The sequence below is a fragment of the Emys orbicularis genome, chromosome 5 (assembly GCF_028017835.1).
Source record: "Emys orbicularis isolate rEmyOrb1 chromosome 5, rEmyOrb1.hap1, whole genome shotgun sequence".
In the NCBI taxonomy this organism is placed as follows: Eukaryota; Metazoa; Chordata; order Testudines; family Emydidae; genus Emys; species Emys orbicularis.
The window spans coordinates 135,626,134-135,653,374 of NC_088687.1; the positions used below are offsets into that span (position 1 = coordinate 135,626,134).

Sequence of the window (27,241 nt, forward strand, 5' to 3'; positions counted from 1 at the left end):
CTCCTGAGGGTCGAAATGACAGTCTGGACCTATACATGGAATGCTTCTGCCGACGTGCACAGGCAGAAATTGTGGAAAAACAACATCGCTTGCCTCATAACCTAAGTCGTGCAGAACGCAATGCCATCCACAGCCTCAGAAACCACCCTGACATTATCATTAAAGAGGCTGATAAAGGAGGTGCTGTTGTCATCATGAACAGGTCTGACTACCAGAAGAAGGCTGCCAGACAACTCTCCAATACCAAATTCTACAGGCCACTTTCCTCAGATCCCACTGAGGAATACACTAAGAAACTGCACCATCTACTCAGGACACTCCCTACACTAACACAGGAACAAATCAACATACCCTTAGAGCCCCGACCGGGGTTATTCTATCTACTACCCAAGATCCACAAACCTGGAAATCCTGGACGCCCCATCATCTCGGGCATTGGCACTCTCACTGAAGGACTGTCTGGATATGTGGACTCCCTACTCAGACCCTACGCCACCAGCACTCCCAGCTATCTCCGTGACACCACTGATTTCCTGAGAAAACTACAATGCATTGGTGACCTCCCAGAAAACACCATCCTAGCCACCATGGATGTAGAGGCTCTCTACACAAATATCCCACACACAGATGGAATACAAGCTGTCAGGAACAGTATCCCTGATGATGACACAGCACAACTTGTTGCTGAGCTCTGTGACTTTATCCTCACACACAATTATTTCAAATTTGGTGACAATATATACCTCCAGACCAGTGGCACCGCTATGGGCACCCGCATGGCCCCACAATATGCCAACATTTTTATGGTTGACCTGGAACAACGCTTCCTCAGCTCTCGTCCACTCACGACCCTTCTCTACCTACGCTACATTGATGACATCTTCATCGTCTGGACCCATGGGAGGGAGACCCTGGAAGAATTCCACCATGATTTCAACAGCTTCCACCCCACCATCAACCTCAGCCTGGACCAATCTACACAGGAGGTCCACTTCCTAGACACCACAGTACAAATAAGCGATGGCCACGTTAACACCACCCTATACCGAAAACCCACCGACCGCTACGCCTACCTTCATGCCTCCAGCTTCCACCCTGGACACACCACACGATCCATCGTCTACAGCCAAGCGCTGAGGTACAACCGCATCTGCTCCAACCCCTCAGACAGAGACCAACACCTACAAGATCTTCACCAAGCATTCTCAAAACTACGATACCCACACAAGGAAATATAGAAACAAATCAACAGAGCCAGACGTATACCCAGAAACCTCCTGCTACAAGACAGGCCCAAAAAAGAAACCAACAGAACTCCACTGGCCATCACCTACAGTCCTCAGCTTAAACCTCTCCAACGCATCATCAGTGATCTACAACCCATCCTGGACAATGATCCCTCACTTTCACAGACCTTGGGAGACAGGCCAGTGCTCGCCAACAGACAACCCGCCAACCTTAAGCATATTCTCACCAGCAACCACACACCGCACCATAACAACTCTAACTCAGGAACCAACCCATGCAACAAACCTTGATGCCAACTCTGCCCACATATCTACACCAGCAACACCATCACAGGACCTAACCAGATCAGCTACAACATCACCGGCTCATTCACCTGCATGTCCACCAATGTTATATATGCCATCATGTGCCAGCAATGCCCCTCTGCTATGTACATTGGCCAAACTGGACAGTCACTACGCAAGAGGATAAATGGACACAAGTCAGATATCAGGAATGGCAATATACAAAAACCTGTAGGAGAACACTTCAACCTCCCTGGCCACACAATAGCAGATGTAAAGGTAGCCATCTTACAGCAAAAAAACTTCAGGACCAGACTCCAAAGAGAAACTGCTGAGCTCCCGTTCATTTGCAAATTTGATACCATCAGATCAGGATTAAACAAAGACTGTGAATGGCTATCCAACTACAGAAGCAGTTTCTCCTCCCTTGGTGTTCACACCTCAACTGCTAGCAGAGCACCTCACCCTCCCTGATTGAACTAACCTCGTTATCTCCATACTGGTTTATACCTGCCTCTGGAAATTTCCATTACTTGCATCTGAAGAAGTGAGGTTCTTACCCACGAAAGCTTATGCTCCCAATACTTCTGTTAGTCTTAAAGGTGCCACAGGACCCTCTGTTGCTTTTTACAGATTCAGACTAACACGGCTACCCCTCTGATACAGGCCATATAATAATTCCTAGAGTAGATCTTTTAGAAAAATATTCAATCTTGATTTAAAAATTATCAGGAATGGAGAATCCACCACAATCCTTGGCAAATTGTTGCAACTGTTAATCACTCTCACTGTAAAAAATATACACTTTATTTCCAGACCGAATTTGTCTAGCTTCAACTACCAGCCATTGGATCACATTTTACCTTTCTCTGCTAGACTGAAAAGCCCATTATTAAATATTTGTTCCACATGTAGGTACTTATAGACTGTAATCAAGTCACCTGTAACCTTCTCTTGGTTAATCTAAATAAATTGATCTCTGCGAGTCTATCACTATAAGGCATGTTTTATAATCCTTTATTCATTCTTGTGGCTCTTCTCTGACCCCTTTATCAACATCCTTTTTGAATTGTAGGCACTGGGACTGGACACAGGATTCCAGCAGCAGTTGCACCCATGCCAAATACGGAGGTAAAATAACCTTTCTACTCCTCCTTGAGATTCTCCTGTTTATGCATCTCAGGATCAGTTAGTTCTTTTTGGCCACAGTATCACCCTAGGAGCTCATTTTCAGTTGTTTATGCACCATTACCCGGAAATCTTTTTCCGAGTCACTGCTTCTCAGGTAAGAGTGCCCCATCCTGTAAGTATGGTCTACATTCTTTGTTCCCATATGTGTACACTTGCATTTATTCATATTAAAATATATTGTTTGCTTGAGCCCAGTTTACCAAGTGATCCAGATCACTCTGAATCAGTATTCTGTCCTCTTCGTTATTTACCACTCCCCCAATTTTTGTGTCATCTGCAAACTTTATCACTGGTGATTTTGTGTGTTCTTCCAGGTCATTGATAAAAAATGTTAAATAGCGTAGGGCCAAGAACCAAATCCTGTGTGACCCCACTGGTTACAGTCCCACTGGATCACTTGTACCTATGTTACCATCATTTTTTAGTTATGTGATCAACTCCTCTTTATTTGTTCAGATGAGATCTAATACAGAACTTCCCATGTTGGCTGTAACATTTTTTGAGTCGTGAAATTTTCATCTCTTATGTTTAGAAATTCCAAGGCTGTTTTAGTACTGGTAACATGAGACTTCCAGCATATGTCACTCATATTGAAGTCCCCCATGATCATGCAGCCCTTTTTCCTACACATTATACATAGGTACATAGAAGACAGTCATCCTGTTCCCTAGTGTGATTTGGTGGTCCATAACAGACACCAACTAGTACCTCATTGTGCTTTATCTATTAGGACATTGATGTATAAGCATTAAGATCATTTTCCCCCAAATTATCAGTGACTAGGGAACAGGCAATGCCATTTTTTGCATAGAGTGCCACTCTCCCTCCCCTTTCGCCACTCAATCATTCCTAAAGAGGTTATAACCATTGATTGTAACATTCCAATTGTGCAAATCATCCCACCAGGTTTCAGTAATAGCAACTAGATTGAATTAGTGCTCGTCAATAAGCAAATCCAAATCCTCGTGTTTATTAACTAGGCTTATACCATTGGTGTACAGGCAATTCAAGAATTTCTTCTCTTCATGTCTTTTGGTTCCCTGATTAATTTTGTTCTCAGCATCTTGATTTTATGCTGAGTGCTCATATCTTCCCTCTTTTTTACCCTCCCCTTTTGCTATTAGTTTAACTCCCTCCTGACTCCTCTAGCCAGCCGGTCCCCAAGGAGATTGGTCCCCCTCCTAGTGAGGTAGACGCTATCCAAACTATATAGCCCCTTTTCCCCACAGAAGGTAGACCAATGTTCCACAAAACCCTCCACTACTTACCTAGCCATAGATTCATTTTCAGAATCTTCTGCTTTCTGTCTTCCTTTGCTTGAGGAACAGAAAGTATCTCAGAGAAAGTGGCTTATACAGTCTTCTTCAGCACTCTCTCGAGTTCTCTGAAATCATCTGTCTGTGAGATATCCCATGACAGAGTGTCATTTCTGCCAATATGAACCATCACCAACAGATCCTTGCCCGTTGACTTCGGAAGTCTCTCTAATCATAGAGTGACATCTCATGTCTTGGCTCCAGGAAGGCAGCACACCATCCAGTTGTCTGCCTCTCCCTTGCAGAATGTTCATTCAATTCTTCTGAGTACTAAATCTGCAACAAGGATCCTCTGTTTACTGTTGACGTTTGGACAACTCTTTGCTAGTAAGCTTGATTTTCTTACAAGTTGAGCTGAGCTGGCATTCACACCTATCCTGTACCTGGCTGCTTTCCCTTGGTCCTGCTGAAGATTGAGGGGTATTTTCAGTAGTTTTGAAGTTGAGCAGCTGTTATTGTTTTGAAATTTGTAGCTTTATGGAATTTGTCCTGCTTCTCTTCTACTCTTTGGTGGCCGGAGTATGCCTATCTTTATCTGTCTCCATTCATACAGAATGCTGCCACTTTGTCTTGCTTCTGGTGAGTACGAACGGTCAGGTCTCCACTCTGACTTCCTCTCTCACTGATTTCTTTGTGGCCAGCTCCATTCTTCCTTGAACCTGGGGTACTGGTGTTTCCCAAAACTGGTTGTCTAGGAACCCCTCAGTTTCTCTGACTCTTAGTAGCATCTCCACTTGCCCCTAAAATCCAAGAATCTTTTCCTCCAGCACAGCCACCCACTTGCACTTCATGCACAGGAAATCCCTTCTGGCTTCAAGTAGGAAAGAGAACATGGCACATTCTTTGAAAGTCACCACCACTATTCCATCACGGGTCATCTTGATATCACACATAATACTGAGCCTTTCACGCTCTCTCTCCAAAACTCTCCTGTTAGCTCCCTCTGTTCGTGACTGTCGAGTTTGCCTAGTAAGTGATTTTTTTTTTAATAGCAAGTCTTCCCTGCTTAGTTCAGCTCACCTCTGCCCCTCACCACCAGGGAGTGATTAACCACTCAGGGACTTCAAACAGCTGGGTTGATCAAAGCTCAAAGGGCCAGAGCTTCAGGGACATTAGCAAGGCTCTGATCAAAGCTACAAGGGCTTACTCAGGCTCCCCAGCCTAGCTACGCAAACTGTTTGTTCTCTGTGTACAAATACTCAAACACACAACTCACCAATTCCAGCTACCTCCAAGTACAGAGTCTGCAGCTGGAGCTACTCCCTCTGAAACTTTCCTGTTAGTTGCCTCTGTTCTTGGCTAGACTTCAATTATTCACAACAAATAATAATCACAATCATTTGGTATCATTTCCAGTTCTTCTTACTCATTTCCCATTATTCTCACCTATTTGAACATTTTTATATATTAATACTCTTTTCAAACTTCACTTTTCATTAAAGAAGAGCTTCATTTTCTGTCTTATGTTGCGTTAATGCTAATCTTCTTTAGCATTTAAAACATTCACATATTGCTTATCACCCTTGTACAGAAAAATTGTTTTCGAACTCTTACCTAGGATTGCAGTTCGTAACAATTTGCTTCCTTGTTCATAACCTCTGAACAGTATACTGTGCCTGTTTTGAATCATAACAGCTGATATTATATACTGTTCCGCATTTCTGGTTTGTCGGTGAACAAAAAGGATTCTTGTTCTTCAAAACATATGAGGAAAAAAATTAAACAATCATTGACACACTTAATTGGAGGGAACCGGGGGTGGCTCTACCTTTTTTGCCGCCCCAAGCACGGCAAGCAGGCTGCCTTCGGCGGCTTGCCTGCAGGAGGTCCCCGGTCCTGCAGCTTCGGCGGCATGCCTGCGGGAGGTCCGCCGGTCCCGCGGCTTCGGCGTACCCACCGCCGAATTGCCGCCGAATCCGCGGGACCAGCAGACCTCCCACAGGCACGCCGCCGAAGGCTGCCTGACTGCCGCCCTCGCAGGGACCGGCAGGGCGCCCTCTGTGGCTTGCCGCCCCAGGCACGCGCATGGAGCACTGGTGCCTGGAGCCGCCGCTGGAGGGAACAACCTGGAAAACAGTAATCTCAAAAAAGACTATGAACATGAGCATAGAGAGAAATTACACACATTCTCTAACTTGATATGACAGTAAAAATGGTCAAAAATATAGATATCTTCTAATGAAAAAGGCAGAAAATAGACTCGGTCTCAGGTAACAGTTTCAGTTTTAGTCGTGGCACTATGACAGGGAACCTGGGGAGGATTTCACCTTCCTGAAGGCAGGAGTGCTGGAACAATTTGTATAGTGGGGGTGCTGAGAGCCATTGAACCAACTTGTAAGCTCTCTATATGTTGGAATCCACTTCAAGCCAGGGTTTGCGGCAGCATCCCCAGCACCCCTAGTTCTGGCACCTATGCCTGAAGGTCCTTGATCATCTGTGAGGATCAAATGGGCATTTCCCACATGATAGATAAATTTCTTGTGATTGCACCAAATACAGGTGTAGCCCAAGGTCCAGTGGGCTTCAACACCAGCCCTGGGAACTACAAGTTGTGGACTACAAACTGCGGCATGTTGGGAGAACTTCCTGGTTCCTGCTAGGATGTACCCTCTGCCCCCACAGTAGGAGGTCTCAGCACTGAGCTGGGAGCACGCAGCAGGCAAGCAGAGAGGCGGATGCAGGACTGAAATCCTGTTCTGTGTTCTTTACAGCATAAAGCCTTGTTCCTGGTGGTTTGTCTGAGTGAGTCTGGCCTGAGGTGAACACACAGTGACACACATCGCAGAGCACACAAAGGAGCCTCAGGCCCAGTTTCCCAAAGTTGTGTAAAAAGTCGCAAGGCAGGCTTCCCCTATTTTGAACAATCTCATACTGGGCCAGTGAACAGGAGGGGGGGCTACACAGGCACTGGGGGAATCTTTGTCCTACTTGACTTCTATAGTTACTGCTTTTAAACACTATCTATTTTAAAGGCACTCTGTGGCTTGCGGATTACTTTTTCTAAACTTCTAAAGTCTTAGAACCACTTCAGGATCAGCAAAACGCAATTTTATTTAGAGTTTTATAACCACTCTACCGTAACACTATAACTAAGGTTGAGAGGGCACTTTCATTCTAAATCCCTGTTCTCAATACTCATAACTTTCTCAAACAGCTGCCCTTGGGCTGAAATTTCTCATGCTTGGTCTAAGCCCATAGGTGACACTTTTTGGAACTTAGAAGAAAATCCATTGAAGTTCTTTTTTAAGTTATCTGAGCAAGAAAAAACAGTGATTTTTCACACTAAGAAATTAATTGAGAACCTTTTTTTTTTTTTTTTTTGGTTTCAGAGTAGCAGCCGTGTTAGTCTGTATCCGCAAAAAGAACAGGAGTACTTGTGGCACCTTAGAGACTAACAAATTTATTTGAGCATAACCTTCGTGGGATACAGCCCACTTCATCGGACGCATAGAATGGGACATATAGTGAGGAGATATATATACATACAGAGAACATGAAAAGGTGGGAGTTGCCCAACCAACTCTAAGAGGCTAATTAATTAAGATGAACTGCTCTAGCGGGTGAGAGGATGTCTGTCTCCACATCCATTCAGTGCCAGACTTCTCTCTCAGCAGTAAGTATGTGAGGGTGCTGATTAGGGCCCAATCAATCCTCCATACACTGAAGGAGGATTTTTGCCATTGAATTAAATGGAAGCAGGATCAGGCTCATAGTGCCAAATATTCACCCCGTGCACAAATCTAGTGTTAATCTGTTAAAATCTCAAATTTCCCATCCTAGCTAATTCATTTTTTAGCAGCTGATGGAGCTCTCAAGTTTTTGGCCTGTACAATTTCAGTGTCTTTAGGTTTGATGATTCTTCTGGGTTCACTTAGGATCTCCTGGCTGCCAATGACAACTACAGGTCTGTGTCCCCTGCCTGCAACACAGTGCTTACAGGTGGGCATAGAGCAGACGAACTAAAGCTTTTTAAGATCTATGTGTTCAGATATAATAAAGTTGAAGTAATCTAGTCTGGTGGGTCATGAATGTTTGTACACAATCACCATCTGCTAGGATGTGGTACTCTTAGATGGAATAAGGTATTTTTTGCAGCCACAGCTATTTGAGGCTCCAGTAGTAACAAGGAGTCCAGAACAACTCAAACCAATCTGATGATCCATAGGCAGACTCCCTTGATAAAGGGTGACTTGATGGTAGTTACTAGATTCTTAATGACAGGTTTCAGAGTAGCAGCCGTGTTAGTCTGTATCCGCAAAAAGAACAGGAGTACTTGTGGCACCTTAGAGACTAACAAATTTATTAGAGCATAAGCATTCTTAAAACTACAATACCCACCTGCTGAAGTGAAAAAACAGATTGACAGAGCCAGACGAGTACCCAGAAGTCACCTCCTACAAGACAGGGCCAACAAAGAAAATAACAGAACACCACTAGCTGTCACCTTCAGCCCCCAACTAAAACCTCTCCAGCGCATCATCAGAGATCTACAACCTATCCTGAAAGATGATCCTTTACTCTCACAGATCTTGGGAGACAGACCTGTCCTCACTTACAGACAACCCCCCAACCTAAAGCAAATACTCATCAGCAACCACACATCACTGAACAAAAACACTGACCCAGGAACCTATCCTTGTAACAAAGCCCGATGCCAACTCTGTCCACATATCTATTCAAGTGACACCATCATAGGGCCTAATCACATCAGCCATACCATCAGGGGCTCGTTCACCTGCACATCTACCAATGTGATATATGCCATCATGTGCCAGCAATGCCCCTCTGCCATGTACATTGGCCAAACCGGACAGTCTCTACGCAAAAGAATTAATGGACACAAATCTGACATCAGGAATCATAATACTCAAAAACCAGCGGGAGAACACTTTAACCTGTCTGGCCATTCTATGACAGACCTGCGGGTGGCTATCTTAAAACAGAAAAACTTCAAAAACAGACTCCAACGAGAGACTGCTGAGCTGGAATTGATATGCAAACTAGACATAATCAACTCAGGATTAAATAAGGACTGGGAATGGCTGAGCCATTACAAACATTGAATCTATCTCCCCTTGTAAGTATTCTCACACTTGCTTCTTATCAAACTGTCTGTACTGAGCTATCTTGATTATCACTTCAAAAGTTTTTTTTCTCTTACTTAATTGGCCTCTCAGAGTTGGTAAGACAACTCCCACCTGTTCATGCTCTCTGTATGTGTGTATATATATCTCCTCAATATATGTTTCACTGTATATGCATCCGAAGAAGTGGGTTGTAGCCCACGAAAGCTTATGCTGTAATAAATTTGTTAGTCTCTAAGGTGCCACAAGTACTCCTGTTCTTTTTGTAGGTTCTTAATGTTTCCTTCTTCCCACACATATCACTTCTGTCCTGCTTGGGTTCAGCCCCTGGATGAAAACTAGCAGGCTAAAGCTGATCGTGGCCAGACATCGGAATAAGTAGGGGAATAGTGCTATTTGCATCTGAGGTGAAAGCACTGTAGAGTTGGTTTTCTTTTTCGGTGTATTAGTGCCATTTGAGACCAGGGCATCTCACAGTTCCCCTGAATGGTACATATAGCTATTAAAAGGATGGGGAGAAAATCAGGGCTTTTTGGACTCCATGAGTGAGTGTTCTGGAGATGGAGGAGATCTTTGGGAGCATTCTAAAAGAAAGGATTTGTTTATTAAAATGCATTCTGCATGAGGACACTACTGCAGACCACTACACTACATTACAGCTGGAGTAGAATGTGGCAGCCTGTTTGCTTAGTGGATTTCATTGGCGATAGTACATTACAATGGTGCTCCAAATACTACACTGACTTCTTTTTCACTTCTAGGTGCAGACACTGATCTACATTTGTAAAGCCCTGTATGGTTTGGATCCCCAATGCCGTTTGAAAGTTGGGTGGGAAGCTGGGAGTGAAACTGGACTGAGATCAGCTCATTTCACTTCAGCCTACAGGCAGCCATCAGATGATAGCACCTTTCAGTAACTAATGACCTGCACTGTTATTGAAAGCAACAAACTCTATATTTCACTGTAAACTCCTGAGCTATCCAATCCCACTATAACTTACTGATTTAATTACCCATTTAAGTATCCAGGCACAGATATTTGTGCAATCGTTCATACAGCTGCTAGTGAGCCTAACTGATGGGGTGTACAGGTAGGTTAGACTTGGCAATCTTTTAAACTGGGAGCCCTTCCTGGCCATCATGCATCAAGCATATATAGCATTGCTCAAGCTTTTGCTGCTACCATAACCTTCCTTAATTTTTGAACTTGTCATCTGCACAGCAGTTTGTAATGCTAATGACATAACACAACTCAAATAAGGACATGGCAGATATAGACGTACATCCTGGGAGGGAGAAGTTATGGGTGTGATAATCAGTTGCAACGGGAGGAATAGCAGCTGAGTGTTTGTAAGGCAGTGGCCTTGGTGGTCTGGATCCGCTTGACATTGCTTCTTGGAAAAAGCTGAACAGGATTAGGCCTTCAATGGCTGGCCTGACCATTACTTGATTTCTAGGCTTGTGGTTAATCTGCGGTAGGAAACGCTGAGCTTAATGATTTTAGCTAAGTGTTTAATTTCTGTGTTAGACATCTGGCCTGGTGGCTTGTATTCATAATGCTCTGTATTTTTCTGAAGGAATATCTTCTCACTCAAGCTGTACAAAAATAAATAAGTGCGTCGTTAGCCTGCAGTCATACTGTCCTATGTTGTGGTCTTGTCAGATCCCATAGACTGATCAGTACTTTAAGGGAAGACCTCCAAGGGGTGGGGAATTCTGTCCCTTATATTTTTGCCATCTTGTTTTCCTGTTTTAAGTCCTCCAGTTCCCTCCAACATCCTTATTGCCTTCCCTCATCTCTTTTGCCCCTCCTCCAACTTTGAACCTTTTGCCATGCCACTCTATGCATGAAATGGGTCTTTCTGCAGAATGAATGGCAAGTTTACTTACTTCTTTCTTCCAAAAAGCTTCCAGTTATATTGACCATACATCACTCAGCCTTTGTGCTGTATTGTATAACACCATTCAGTGTTTGTTCCATCTCTTACCTGTCTGTGCCTTTATGGAGCAAACCTAATTTATCCTCTTTAATTTTATCCCTTTGCTCCTAGTTATACCCCCTTGCTTCTATCATAAATCGTATGCGTTAAGAGAGAGTGGTATTCCACATCTGACTCAGCTTAACCACACGAAGATCTGAAATACACAACTGGAAAGATATTTCAAATTGCCCATCAATTGAAAAATAAAATATTATTAAATTTCAATAGAAAAACAGCCAAAAATAAGTTATACAGAAATGAAAAGGTAAACCAGCTTGCCGGGCAGCTTAAGCAAATGCAACTGTAAAGCTGAAAACGCACGAAAAAGTGCCCCCTTTTAAAGAAACACAAGCAATATCTGCAGCTGTGCTTAGTGTGTGTCATCATAGACACAAATGACAGAATTCTTTTTCAACCCAGCCTGCATTTCAGCTCTCACATGGGGCTGTAGATGAGTAAGTGAGACTCTAGAGCATACGACCTTTGAAGAACTACAATAGCAGCAAAGTCATTTTCTCTGTCTTTAAAAAGTATGTATCCCCTTTAGATCTCCACAGCTGGAGATTAGAAAATTGGCAAAGTGTCTGTATTAAGCAACACATTGAAAATAGTCGTATGAAATGAAGAGACCAAGAGAAATAAATGGAAGGAGGCAAGTGCTGGACTCTTTGAAAAGATAAGCGTTGAAGTCACAATATTACAGCAAGCAAGTGGTAGGACTCAGAATAGTCAAGCTTTAGTTGCAGCGCTCGTGCAAACCCTGCTGGACTTTCCTGCTGGACTTTCCCACATCCAGTTTGTCAGCCAGCACTGGGCAGGGTTTCTACAATTATTCCACCCAGCTACTTCAGCTGCTGTGGAGTCTCATTAACGGCTGCCTCTCGTAGAGACTGTCCGGTTTGGCCAATGTACATGGCAGAGGGGCATTGCTGGCACATGATGGCATATATCACATTGGTAGATGTGCAGGTGAACGAGCCCCTGATGGTATGGCTGATGTGATTAGGCCCTATGATGATGTCACTTGAATAGATATGTGGACAGAGTTGGCATCGGGCTTTGTTACAAGGATAGGTTCCTGGGTCAGTGTTTTTGTTCAGTGATGTGTGGTTGCTGGTGAGTATTTGCTTTAGGTTGGGGGGTTTTCTGTAAGCGAGAAACAGTCTCTACGCAAAAGAATTAATGGACACAAATCTGACATCAGGAACCATAATACTCAAAAACCAGTGGGAGAACACTTTAACCTGTCTGGCCATTCAATGATAGACCTGCGGGTGGCTATCTTACAACAGAAAAACTTCAAAAACAGACTCCAACGAGAGACTGCTGAGCTGGAATTGATATGCAAACTAGACACAATCAACTCAGGATTGAATAAGGACTGGGAATGGCTGAGCCATTACAAACATTGAATCTATCTCCCCTTGTAAGTATTCTCACACTTCTTATCAAACTGTCTGTACTGAGCTATCTTGATTATCACTTCAAAAGTTTTTTTCTCTTACTTAATTGGCCTCTCAGAGTTGGTAAGACAACTCCCACCTGTTCATGCTCTCTGTATGTGTGTATATATATCTCCTCAATATATGTTTCACTCTATATGCATCCGAAGAAGTGGGCTGTAGCCCACGAAAGCTTATGCTCTAATAAATCTGTTAGTCTCTAAGGTGCCACAAGTACTCCTGTTCTTTTTTTTAAAAAAAGAGTGCACCTGTCACTAAAGACAGGCAAATGATAGGGCTGACAGTATTGATTTCTGCCTACCAGGGCAGGCGGGGAGTTGGGAATTTTTCACCATGTCATCACACAAGTGTCTCTCTCTTTCTCACTCACACACATGTTGACAGCTTAAGAGCAACCCCTGATGAGTTTTCCTTCTTCTCTAGCCTATTAAAGGGTAATTAGGGAAGACTCAGCTTTAAGAGTTTCTATTCACATTGTTCCTCTCTCGTGTAAGATCTGACATGACAGTTAATAAAAGACTGACAAGATTACAGGAGCCTAGTTCTAAGTGAAATGACATCTAGGCTTCAGATGATTCTCATCCATAGGAAGGCTCATACACATTCAGCCTCTCTCTAGTGCTTTCTGCTGTAGAAATCTTAAGAGTTAGGTGCCTGCCAGCTAGCCTATTGTATGGAATTTCAGTGTAATGAGGTTACAAATTCTATCCCTGATTGTGACAGAACTGTCATTAATTCACTGATACATAAAAATCAATTATTTAAAATGGTCCTATGAGCTCCTGATTGCGTTACTAAGGTCTAAATGACCCAAACTACTATATCGGGGTTCTCAAACTGGGGGTCGAGACCCCTGAGGGGGTTGCAAGATCATTACATGGGGGGTCACCAGCTGTCAACCTCCACCCCAAACCCCGCTTGCCTCCAGCATTTATAATGGTGTTAAATACATTAATCAGTGTGTTTAACTTATTAGAGGGGTCACACTCAGAGGCTTGCGATGTGAAAGGGGTCGCCAGTAAAAAAGTTTGAGAACCACTGTGCTATATTATAGGAGTGTACCAGCTAGGGAGCAAGTAAAAGGATTGCAGAACTGGAGCTGGTTGGGAGCTTTTCGACAAAACGTTTTCTCAGCAAAAGATGCTGATTTGTTGAAATGAAACTTTTGACAGAAACCTAAACATTACATTGGGAAGGTTTCTCAGGTCAGGATGGAATGACAGGGAGAGTGACTCTACAGCCCTTTGGCTGAGGCATTCATCTGGGATGTGGCAGACCGAGGATCATGTTCCTGTTTTGAATCAGAAACTTTTCAAAAAAGGCTAGTTGGCATTCTGAGGCAGAATGAAACAAATGCAGAAACCTTGACATTTTTCACAAAATGGTCTTCCTACTTTCTAGCCAGCCACTTCAGTGGGCCTCAGTCTCATGTACTGTCTGAACAACATGAAACAGAGGTGTTATACAGAAAAATACTTCTCTTTAGCCAAGCAGGGCTTAGGCATTTCAAAGTTAAAGCACAAGATTACTCAGCGATTAAAAAGGAAGAAATAGGACTTCAACACCTTTCTTATATAGTAAATGACAGACATGGTTAAAAACTAAATTATCTTGAAAAAAATAGCAGCTTACTAAAAATATTGGGAGCTTACTGAGGAAAACACCTTCTATGAGGCGTGTAAAAGAAAATAGAACAATCGGATGAAAATTGCTCTTAATGATATAGTGTAATATCATTCACAGAATGAAAGAGACTATTCTAGGTGATTATACTAGGGGAAAAGAGTTGATTAAATTATATTTTTATTTGTAGAAAAAACTGCAGAAATAAATATATTCACTTAAAAAAAAAAGAAAAATCATAAATAGCACATAACAAACCAGTTTAGTCACTTAAAGGTGTATGGTGACAGGAGGGACCAGCATTGGCTTTATAATTTGTGAGGCCCTAAGTAATAGTGAGACTCGTGCTCATTAATGGAGGAAATTTTGCAGGAATCTCACACTTTCCCCACTCCTGTTTCCATTTGGGGAGCTATTACTCATGACCATTCCCTTCTGGTCCCACTCTCAGTTGCCAAATCTACGTGGGGTCCCAAATAATTGCTTGTATTACTTGTTCTCACAGCCCTCTATGAGATGTACAATTATCCTTTACCACACCCGATTTTTCTGGAAGACATTTGTATCTTATCACACTGCAAATAAAGGAAAAGGAGGAAGAGGAAAAAATAAAACAGTAGCATAAGAAAATTCAGATAGTTTCACATATGTTCAAGTGCCCATAAGTTAGTGGTTTGTTTATTTTTAGAATAGTATTTTGGATGCAAAGCAAAAAATTCATACAGATATATTTACCGAGCAAGTACAGGGAGATATAAATTCCAACTCTTTGAGCCATCCTGGATGACAGAGCTTCACAGAAGCCTTGCCAATGAAGAATGCTATGGAATGGGCGAAAACAGTACATCTAAGAACTGCCCTGGCCATGCTCTCCAAACCCCCAACTCCCATGCCCCTTGGGCCAGGGCTCCACACTTTTACTCCAGTGCTGGCTCACCACAGAGAGAAGACTGCATCCACAACCTGCCCTTGGCACTTTCCAGACCCCGGGGTCTCTGGCAGGATCTATGCTGGCAGAAGTCAATGGACTCTCACATGAATAAGGTCTCTAACACTCAAACTTTTATTATTTTATCACTTCTATGGATAAGGTACTTCCCCCAGAGTGTTCAAGAAGCTGAAGAGGTCACAAAATGGCAATTTCTTCCCCTACTTCTTCTGCCCCCCTGCAGCAATTTGGTTTTCAATTAGGTTGGCCATAAAGGTTGAAGGGGAAATTTCTGGGGATCCCCAGAGATTTAAAAACTAGCAATGGGCTACCAGTCCGATGTGAACAGCAGAAGCTGAATATAAAGTCTCATAGCTTTTTCAAACATTCCAAGGCCAGAAGAGACCATTGTGATCATCATCTGACCTTTGATATACCACAGGCCATAAAACTTCCCCAAAATATTTCCAAGAGAATATCTTTTAGAAAAACATCCAAAATGGTCAGTGAGGAAGATTCCACCACAACCCTTTGGAAGTTGCCCCCAATGGTTAATTATTCTTACTGTTAAGAAATTATGCCTTATTTTAACAGTGAGAGTTAAAAGAACCAGTTCAGAGTAGGGTTCTGGATTCATATGCCACTAGTGAAATGTCTTTTTCCCTGAAAGGCCCCTCTATCTATGCCCCTAGATCCCTCAGCTTCAGAACAATCAAAGTCTTGTATACTCCCGAGATGGAGATGATAGACTTACTTAGCCTGGCTTCAGTGGTGAGTCAGAAGAAATAACTCTGCAGACTCTTAGAACTTGTCATACTCTCCGTGCAAATAATTACAACAAATTAGCCTCGCTGAAATTTAACACATTTCTATATATTATTTTTGCTGATGTTTAATAAGGATTATGAGCATCTGCTGCTAACACAAGGAGGAAAGCTGAACTAAGATGAATCAGTTGAAGAGGAACCACTGGACATAAAGCTTTAGTTTTAAAAAATAGTCTCTCAATTTGAAGGTCTTGAATTAAAGCACACTCTGACCTTCCAAATGCTGATTTATGAGACTCAATTATTAATAACCTTAGTGTATAAGTCCTTATCTATTCTAGTTCAAATGTCAGGGGAAACAAAAATACAAAAAACAAATCACATCAGTATGTAGGGAGGAAAACTCAGGCAGGTATTTATTTTTCATGAAGGTAGCTGAGATACAAAAGCTCTGAAAGAATATTGACACCTTCCCTTCATTACTTCAGGGTGATGGGGGTGGGGGTGGAGGGAGTCGTAGGTACTCAAATAACACGGGCACAATATGAAGAGAACAGAACGTTTCATGGAGGGTCAGGTTTTGTAAGGTATGTTACGTGGGAATATTCCTTGTTCAGTAATTAAGGTTTCAGAAATAAACTTGTTACTCTGGTTTTCACTGCTTTAAGTGAGTGCCCAATGGGATCCTTGTGAATTCATAAAGTTCCAATCAAAGCACAAAGAATGTATATATTTGTATTTTTCTTTCATAGAGCTTACTAGTAGTTTGTAACACCCAGTTAATGGGCCAGATTCTCTGCTGCCATAAATCGGTATCACTCCATTGATTTCAAAGGATTTTTGCTGTTTTACGACAGCTGAACACCTTGCTCCATGATTGAAGCCCAAAAGCTGATTGCATATGTAGAGTAAATGATCTTTCTAACGTGACACCCTGGGTGAGGTAATATCTTTTATTGGTGAAAGAGACAAGCTTTCGAGCTATCCAGAGCTCTTCTTCGGGTCTGGGGAAGAGCTCTCTGTAAGCTTGAAAGCTGGTCTCTCTCACCAACAGAAGTTGGTCCAGTGAAGGATATTACCTCACCCATCTTGTCTCTCTAATATCTAATGACCTGTCTACAACACCACTTTATACGACAATGGAAGATATCTTTCTAATGATGTATGTCAACTCCTAGAAGTTCCAGTCCATGCTTTCATTCATTCAGAATGTCTAAAGTATATTTCAGAGAGAGATTTACATAACACAAACAATGTAGGACTAGATTCTGGTTCAGTTATGCTAGTGTAAATCAAGACCAATAACTCCATTGACTTAAGAGATCTCTAGTATTCAGCTAGCACGGTAAAATTGTCCTCTCTTTTTCCAAAGCAAAGAATTTTTGAACAGATGTGACTGCCTAATTTGTTCCTAGTATACTAGCAATGTTTTTTCTCCTTCTTCTCAGTTTGCAGATGTTTCCATGTATCATACAATACCGTATGATCAATTTGAATTGTGCAGCAACAAATGAGATATCTCATAGGAAATGAAGGGCAGTGCTCATAGTATCTTCACAAGGAGAAAAAGATTAAGTAAGACACTTACACTTCCATGACATTGTGGAGGAAAAAACTTTTCAGAATGACAACTTGATGGCCAGGAGTTAATGAAGGATCCTGTAAGCCTAACAGACAAAGAGACTATAAAACAGAAATAGAAATGCTGTTCTTTGGTCCCATCTGCTGCAAATTACTGTCCAACCAATGTGATTCTATTGATTTGCCTGCACTATATCAAATTTTAATCACCATAAACCATAGACTAATACAGGTCAGCCCCCAACAAGTGCTTCTAGTAGATGACTTTGATTATTTTGGACATCCCTGGCCTTTAAGTTTATATGGGAGGAAACTGATAGATCCATGTAGGGCTTCATAAAATCCTTCTTTAAATTAATTCATATTCATGCAAAGTGTGTAGGACACTCTGTTTTTTGGAAGGACTGTGTTTTAGTGGGAAGCGATGCAGCACGAAATTTAAAACAGCTAAAAATAAAAGTGCTACACATGGTAAGATTAACAATTGTTGAAAGGAAATTTCAAAACAGAATAATGTAGCTGATTTTGGCTAACTGGTCTTTGAATGGAAAGTTTAAGTCAATTTAACCCTTCGGGCTCAGAATTTCTTGAGGCTCACGGTACCAGCAGGAACTTTTGACCCCCAACATCTAAGGACTTAATTCCATTTGCAATGAATAGGTCACAGATGTGAACTTACTAAGCATTCCTTCTACTGATGCAGAAGACAGTTTTCACATCTATTATAACCCCCATCTAATATTTTATATTGTGCCCTCAGGGGAAATCATTTTAGGTCAAAAAAACTGACACCCCATTCAGATACAGCACATCATCACCGTTCTTGATTTTTTTGGCAATGTCCTTTATTTTTCCATTGAAAAATGTTCCAGCCCATACTCACTGGAGCAATGTTCCTCATCAAGATGCTAAAATAAAAGTACAGAGACTTTCTTTCAGTTAAAAACACTGAGAATTACATCATCTGAAACTTTATTTCTTTTTCACAAAGACTCGCTGTGTCCTCCATCAGATCAATGACAAGATTGTTGCACTCAATCTATTAATTTATTTATCCTCTCCAAATGACAATAGCTATGGACAAACTACCACAGTGCAATGTAGTGATGAGTTTGTGAATTTTGATTATGGGTCAGTTGCCATTTCAATTATGCCATTTCCCATTCTTCAGAAGTTTATAACATGACTCTCTGAACATCAGATTCCAACTTTGGTACTTTATGCACATTATAAATCCAGCTGCAATTCTCCCTTCTACTCCAGCCTCACAATGAGCACAGCTGTTGTTTTCTAGAGCAGCAGCCTTTTGCCCCTCCCCACACCAACACACCCGCCAAAATATCTGTTTATATACTCCGTTTTGTTGTTGATGTTGTTTTAAAATGGAGTTTACTATTTAGGTAAGAATATAAGAATGGCCATAGTGGGTCAGAACAATGGTCCATCCAGGCTAGTATCCTGTCCTACAACAGTGGCCAATGCCAGATGCTTCAAAGGGAATGAACAGAACAGGACAATTATCAAGTGGTTCATCCCTTTCATCAAGTCCCAGCATCTGGCAATCAGAGCCTTAGGCACACCCAGAGCATGGGATTGCATCCCTGACCATCTTGGCTAATAGCCATTGATGGACCTATCCTCCATGAACTTATCTAATTCTTTTCTGAACCCAGTTATTATTTGTGGCCTTCAGAATATCCCCAGGCAATGAGTTCCACAGATAGACTATGCACTCTGTGAAGAAGTACTTCCTTATATTTGTTTTGAACCTGCTGCCTATTAATTTCATTGGGTATCTGTTTTTCTTTTGCTACTTCTATTGGGAGCTAAGAAAAATTGTAATTGCTTATAGAGCAGTCTTTTCACCTCTAGGTTTATGGTTCAAATCCAGCACTGGTAGTGCCTGAAAGATATTATTGTACAGTGCCTGTTCCACATCACATGAAATTGGTGACTTCTCTGTAGTTCAAAGTGGACATGTGACCACATCATAAACCCAATAGTTGTCACTAATTGACATCCTTATTGACTAGCAGGGAGGCCCGACTGAATATGAGTGGAGATTGACCTATCCTTTCCCGTCTCTATTCATAGTATTTCCAAGTCCTGGTTGAGAGATGTGTGGGAAAGCAATGCCACTGATAGGGGTGCACATTTCATGAGCATTACACTCACTTTCAAAAATACTGTTCAGAAATAAATAATTATGCTATTTACTAGTTGTAACGTAAAACCTTCCAATTATTTAAGTTGGAAAAGTAGCTGCAGAATGTACATTGTGTTACATTCCTTGACTTCTGTCATTAACATATGCACTGTGGGACAGATTCTGATTCTTATTACGAAGATATGAACCCAGAATAAGTCCACTGATTTACATCTGTGTAGCTAAGATGAGAATGTGGCCCTATATCTTGCATTTTCATAGGTATTAGTGAACCTGTCACATTGCAGATAATTCTGTTCTTGAGAATGAATTGGCTATTGGTTCTGATTGCCCAGGAAATCTACCTGCTTTGGACAAGTTACTGTGAAAAGCATTGTGAAAAATATCAATGTATGACTGAAACTTCAGAGACCTAACAGTTAACCAGAAAGAATAGTACTCAACAGAGAATAATAAAACATCAATTAATTAGCATTAATATAATGCTTTGCATCTAACTAAGCATTGAATAAATATTAGCTAATTAATCATCTAAACACCTTTTTGAGGGTAGGTATTATTATTTATCATTATCCTTATGCTACAAATGAGGAAACCTAAACACAGAGGTTAAATGACTTTTCCAAGGTCAGACTTTGACTTGAGGATAGAACTCAGGAGTTTAGTGGCTTTCAATAGTGAGAGGAAAAAATTTCAAAAGCACCAAAGTGACTTATGAGTTGAAGTTCCATTTAAAAAAATAACCAAGGGCTTGTCTACACAGTGCAGCAATGTGCACCAGAAGAGGGGTAATTCTAAAACCCACTGTGTTGCACACCAACTGTCCCACACAGACTAGGGAACACTAGTATGGTCTACATGGGCCAGTTAGTGTGCAACACATTGGTGTGCTTTAGAATTCACCTTCCTCTGGAGCACATTGCTGCACTGTGTAGACAAGGCCTTAGGCACTTAGGAGTCTACATCCCAGTGACTTTTCATAAGACTTAGGTTGCTAAGTGTCTAAGTCACTTCTGAAAACGAGATCTTCCAAGGGCCAATGTTTCAAAGGTACTTAGGTGTCTAAAGCTGCAAATAAGTGCCTGGTGGGGTTTTCAGAAGTATCTACACAGGCTGGCACCTAACTCCCACAAAATGAAAATACATTCTGTAATACAGTTTAGAAAAACGTACAAGTGTTGAAGTAGGGCATACATTTTGGACACTTGGCAAGTATTTCCCCTTGATTAGTGTTATTTAATGTTAGATTTTGGTACTCCCACATTTTAGCAAAATATTAATTTCTCATTAGGTAAAGCTATTTATAGTTAGTAAGATGATCACTCGTAATCCAGGTAAAGAAGGTAGTGGGAAGCCATTTGGAGGTTACTATTCCCGAATGCGGCAAAGCGTTGACCCCGCTCCCTCATAAAAGGGACAGAAATAGTCAACACAGGCCTTAATGCAGGATTTTATAGTGCATGTTGCAGAAGATCTTTGCAGAAAGGTAATTTATAGAAAAGTACTGGAATACACGTAAAGTAAATTATCCCTCCCCTTTGGCTGGCCAAACGTCTACGAAAATGTCACACTTACACAAGTACATATTGTTCTGAGCCTGCATTCTGCATGTATCCAAAACACCCATTAAACTCAGTAGGATTGGCAAGGAATGAAGAATCAGGCTCCAGAGTCATGGACCGAGACTGTAGTGAAGCCTGGTGCCAAATTCCTCTCGGACGTAAGTAGGCACAACTCCAGTGACTTCACTGGAGCTGTGCCTGTCTACACCAAGGGTGACGTTGGCCCTCTGCCTGTGAGAGAATCTTTAGCTCCTTAATCATGAACATATCACCTTTAAATCACATTTTGTAAGTGTGATGGGCAGCACTGTCATCTATTTTTTATTTGCAAAATAAGTGACACAAGCAACCACAGAAGCTTGGCTGCTATGACATGCCTCATGCATCTCTAAATAAAAAACGATCAGAAAATTTTAGCTGAATATACTACTGTATATGGGCAGTAAGCCATGATTTCAAATTGACATGTTCTCTTGGGGCATATTTTCCTATGAACCTACACACCTGAAGTTCAGAATTCTACCTACCCTTCAAGAAGGAAGTATCCATAACATGAACTTGGTTTTTTTTTTACTCTGCAGAGCAGAAAATCCCCTGCAGGTTTGAGGTGGAAATTTCAGACTCAAGCACTGTCTAAAAGCTAAGGAGCAGATCCTCTTCTGGTGTAAAAAAAGTGTCACAGCTCTATTGATCTGCCCCAATAGCCTAGAAAAATAGGTACTACGGGCATGAAGAAATCCTTTTCTGAGTTACTGGAATGTAGATGAGTACACTAAATACAGGCTCAGATTTCTTTTGAAAAATGCATGTCTAAAGTTAGCTCCCAAATTTAAGTGACACATTAGGCTCCCAAACTCATATTTAGGCACCCAACTTGAGCAGCTTCTTTTTGAAAACATTGGCCTTTAACTGCTATTTTTTTTCACTTTCAGTTTCCATCTCTTAAAAATCCACCTGTCTGTTTTACAGTTTCATGCTTTTGTAACCCACAGATCTCCTGGGTGTGGTGTTCTGTCCCTCTCTCTCTCTCGTCCCCCCCTCACTGCCACTAGATGGGACAGAACACCACACCCAGGAGATCTGTGAGTTACAAAAGCATGAAACTTTAAAACAGACAGGTGGATTTATATATATAAAGTCAGTTAGCTTTTAGCTCATGCGGTAGAGGCTCATGCATTAAGCTCCAGAGGTCGCAGGTTCTATCCCGCCTGCCGACAACTGGGGTCTGTCGGGTGTTACACTTTAACAATGCAGTTAGACCCATGTCTACAGAATTGTGATTGAGGCTGCTATAATACTAAAACATATAAGGCTACTGTTCAGTTTGCTACTTACTATGGTACTTCATCCCATTGTCATCAAGAGTGCAATACAACATAGTAAGCCAGGTTCACAAAAGCAGCATTGTACAAAAATGAACGGTGTAATATGATCATAGATTCAGAATCATAACACAGTCGTAATGTTTGCAGAATTAAAATGAAAGTACCTAGAGGCTATTTTCTTTTTCACTGCTACTGCACCAGTCACCAATAATATACATGTTTATCTTAATGCAAAGCACCCAACCCTGCAAGGTGCTGAGTTCCCTCTTCTCCCATTGCAGATGCTGGTACTCAGCATATTGTAGTAGGCGCCCAGCACTGTCTAGAATCAAACCCCGAGTTTTTAAACAATAAGTATCAGTTCCTGATCTCAGTTAGATGGATAACTTTAGTTTAAACCAACCAACGTAAGTGAGATCAGAATCTGTCCCTGCAGTTTTTAAGAAACATAATCTTTCAGAATTATAACCCAATATTCCCTGTCAAATCTGCACTATCCAAGAATTAATTTTAATTAAAATGCATGTACCATGAATTGTTATAAAAAGATGTTACTATGAGCTGCGTAGTCTTCAAAAGAGGGCTAGTAAAGAGGAGTTAATAACCCCATATAATATCAAACACTAAACAGTATTTGTATTTTCAAGAAATGAAAATTTTTAATAGTTCTTAATCTGTCATGGAGAGCAAACTTGGCTGAACAAACATGTTTGACTAGTTAAAAAGTTTTCGATAGGCATCGAGGTTCCTGACCATTATGTTTTGTTTGAATTATAACTTGAAAGAGGCAGTTTCAGGAACAAAATCACTGCAGTACTATCCTTGAAACCAGTTAGTTTGCTAACATTGCAAAGTGTCGATACAGAGAGAAGAATAACATAGAGAAACCCAGTTTGTGTGTGTACTAATACAAAACAATATACTTACATACACACTATATAATATATAATACACACACACAGGGTGGGGGAGATGGCCAGTTTTAGACTATTACCCATTTTATGATGCTTTCACTATTTTAGCTAGACAGTCTAATAATAATCTAGTGTGCTCTCTAAGCAATCACAGTCAGATACAACACACTGAAGCATCTATTTGGCTTCCTGCCTGGTATAGAAGACAGCCTGCTATACTGCACTGCTGGTGAAGTTTAACTGAAATCTGCTTGCTGTTACTCAAGTTACTATTGACAAGACACAGGAAATTCTGCATAACACATGTTCAGCTGGTTTAATCTTACAGTAAAGCACAGGGCTGTCCCTGCCGGTCATTTTTACAAATCAGTAGATTTCTAAATAACCATCACAAGTAAACCTCAAATTGCTTAAATCCCACACGAAAAGCCTGCAACATTTCAGCTAATTTATCATTTTCCTTGACTCTCACAAGACAATGCACTCTAATGCCGCCAACAGCATAACTTACCTCAACTAACTTGTTGGCATGTTCACGGAAAACTTGAGCGTATTCCTTCACTTCTTTCTCGTTACCACTCTTTGCAGCCTCAATAAGAACAAGTAATGGAACATTGGTCTCCAGGAATGAGTCAGATATATGATCCATCACTGCCTTCCGTAGCTGTGTTAAAAGAAAGTGGAGCAGTAAGTAACTGAAGAGTTATCAATACACATTTCCAGCATATTGATCAGTGAGTTATAGTTGAGTACGTGTAATATCTCAATGTTGTACAACTTTTTTTTTTTATAGTATTTATGGATTTGTAGCATTTGTTTTTGATTTGTAGGAATTTTTGGTAGCACTTAAATGTCCATAACTAAAGGCTTGGTTCTGCAATCCTTACTCACTCAAGCAATTCCACTGACTTTCATGGGACTACCCAGCTGGACAAGCATTACGCACATAAGGGATTGCAAGTCTATGGCAGCTGGTAGGTACCCAACACTTTTAAAAGTCAGGTCAGGTCTTTTAGGAGCCTAAATGTAGATTTAGGAGCCTAACTTTAGGCAATCATTTTTAAAATATTGGCCAGTGTATTTCCAGATCTCATGTAAAATCTGTACTCAGTATTACACTTAGCACATGCATGGTGTCTCATTTTCATTAGCGAATCTCTAGTGTGAACAATCTGAAAACTTTCCCATGCATTTCATAGGCAGGATTAACAAGTGTATAGAAAATGTATTCTTAATGAAAAAACACACGCCATTAAAGATTAAACACCTGTTCTTCCTTAAAAAAAATACCCAGATGTTTGAAAAAAAAAACACAAAAACACAGCCCACTACTTTAAGGGTGATGGCACAAACTTGCCCTCTGCCATTCTGCAAAGTACTAATCAATGTCAGACTTTCCTAGTATCTGTAAAATGCACAAAAATATGATTGAAATCTTAAATAATGTTTCATGGAGATGTCACTGCTCTATGATAGTGTGGATGGCAGACATATTTTAGCATATTTCCTTAAGCTTTTGGGTATAATTGTTATTAAAAATGAAAAATTGCAAACTCAAAGCCACCAGGCTGGGAGCCATCTAGCCTGAAGGTCCAACCAGACATTAGTCTCATTAAGTCATATATTTTGTAGCTAGATTGAAGGTCAATTAAGGTAATCATTCAATTTTGTAATCCACACTAGAAAGCTTTAACTAGCTGAGGTCCCATCAATGCTCAAAATTGCACAGATAATTACTATATCGGTAGCTGCAATAAAAAGAGGATTCAAGAGCCCTGTGGAGTTCAGCTGCATTGACTTGTGTGCGATTTTTCTTCAAAGGGAAAAGAGAAACCAAAATATTGCAGGTGACCACTCCATCCATTACCTGGTATGGAAAACGCAAGCGCCATTAACAAAGCTGAATGGTTTGAAAGACAATGTAATGTTTCCTTTGCTAAAATGATGACAATTAAAATAACACAACCACGATTAGTAATAGATGAATAAAAATGAGATATTATATTGCCCTGCCAAGTTGATTAAAGTGCTTCAACATAATTGGGGATGGGGATAGCTCAGTGGTTTGAGCATTGGCCTGCTAAAACCAGGGTTGTGAGTTCAATCCTTGAGGGGGCCATTTAGAGATTTGGGGCAAAAATCTAACTGGGGATTGGTCCTGCTTTGAGCAGGAGGTGGACTAGATGACCTCCTGAGGTCCCTTCCAACCCTGATCTTCTATGATCAAACTTTTTCATAAAAAAAAACTTGACAGCTATGACCACTGCCTATGATGTGGACCAATACTGTCTCATATTTCCATGTTCTCCGCTGTCTGTCTGTGTCCATCTGTTGTCTTATATACATATTGCAAGTTCTTTGGGGCAGAGACTGACTTGTTCTTTGCTCGTACAGTGCCTAGCACAGTGGGGTTCTGTTTCCTGATTGGGGCTCCGAGGTACTGCAGTAATTAAAATAAAATAAATAAATACATAATAGAATATTAAAACACTGAAAATTTAATATAAAATAACATATGAAAGGGCACGTGATACTCCATAGTATCACAAACCTAAGGTGCATTATGAGGCTGACAAGTCTTCAGTCACTATCAGATTTTTTTAAGGTATTTAGGTGTATAAAGAAGCAGATAGGAGCCTAGTGGGAGGTGCCTAACGTTCATTGATTTAAATGGGAGTATTCATTGCCTTATAATGATAAGCTAAAATAAGCTCTTTGAGTCTAACACAGAGAAGATTAGGGTGACTTGATTACAATCTATAAATAGGTATATGGGGAACAGATACTTAATAATGGGCTCTTCAGTCTAGCCAACCTGATCCAATGGCTGGAAATTGAAGGTAGATAAATTCAGCTAGAACTAAGGTGCAAGTAATTAACCATTGGAACAATTTATCAAGGGTTGTGACAGATTCTCCATCACTGATCATTTTAAAATTGGATGTTTTTTTTTCCTTTAAGAGATCTGCTCTAGGAATTATTTTGGGGAAGTTCCCTGGCCTGTGTTATACAGGAGGTCAGACTACATGATCACAATGGTCCCTTTTGGCCTTGGAATCTAAGATACGAACAATACAATTTTTACTCTGGCCAATGCAGTATTATATTTCTGACTATGTCATGATACTCTCTTACCATATAACATTAAATCTGTAAGAATATCTAAAAATACACCATTGATTTTCATTGGTAGTATCAAGTACCTCTACTCTTAAAAAACACATTAGATGTCAATGAAAAAGGAGATCATCAGATAACTGCAATTTGGACCTTAATACTGTAAATATAGAATTTATTTATACAGTAATGAACATCTAACTTATGATTAGAGCTGGATACGAGGGTCCTGAGTCCACAGTCACAAAAACTGAACTGTTTTCAGAGTAGCAGCCATGTTAGTCTGTATCCGCAAAAAGAACAGGAGTACTTGTGGCACCTTAGAGACTAACAAATTTATTTGAGCATAAGCTTTCGTGGGCTAAAACCCACTTCATTGGATGCATGCAGTGGAAAATACAGGAGGAAGATAGATATATATAGATACACACACACACACACACACACACACACACACACACACACACAGAGAGAACATGAAACAATGGGTGTTACCATACATACTATAACGAGAGTGATCAGTTAAGGTGAGCTATTACCAGCAGGAGAGAAAAAAAAACTTTTTGTAGTGGTAATCAAAATGGCCCATTTCCAGCAGTTGACAAAAAGGTCCTCACAGGAGTCTGGTCAACTGTTTTAGCCCACGAAAGCTTATGCTCAAATAAATTTGTTAGTCTCTAAGATGCCAC

The 27,241-nt window shown here is 40.9% G+C and overlaps 1 protein-coding gene across 6 annotated transcripts in view; it reads right to left on the reverse strand.

Moving 5' to 3' along the window:
* Positions 1-27,241, reverse strand: part of CTNNA2 (catenin alpha 2) — a 658,570-nt gene that overhangs the window by 118,226 nt on the left and 513,103 nt on the right. For all 6 annotated transcript variants that reach the window (XM_065405686.1, XM_065405687.1, XM_065405685.1 and 3 more), the window contains one exon: positions 23,947-24,099. In XM_065405686.1, the coding sequence (XP_065261758.1) occupies positions 23,947-24,099 (153 nt within the window). The remainder of the gene's footprint in view (positions 1-23,946; positions 24,100-27,241) is intronic.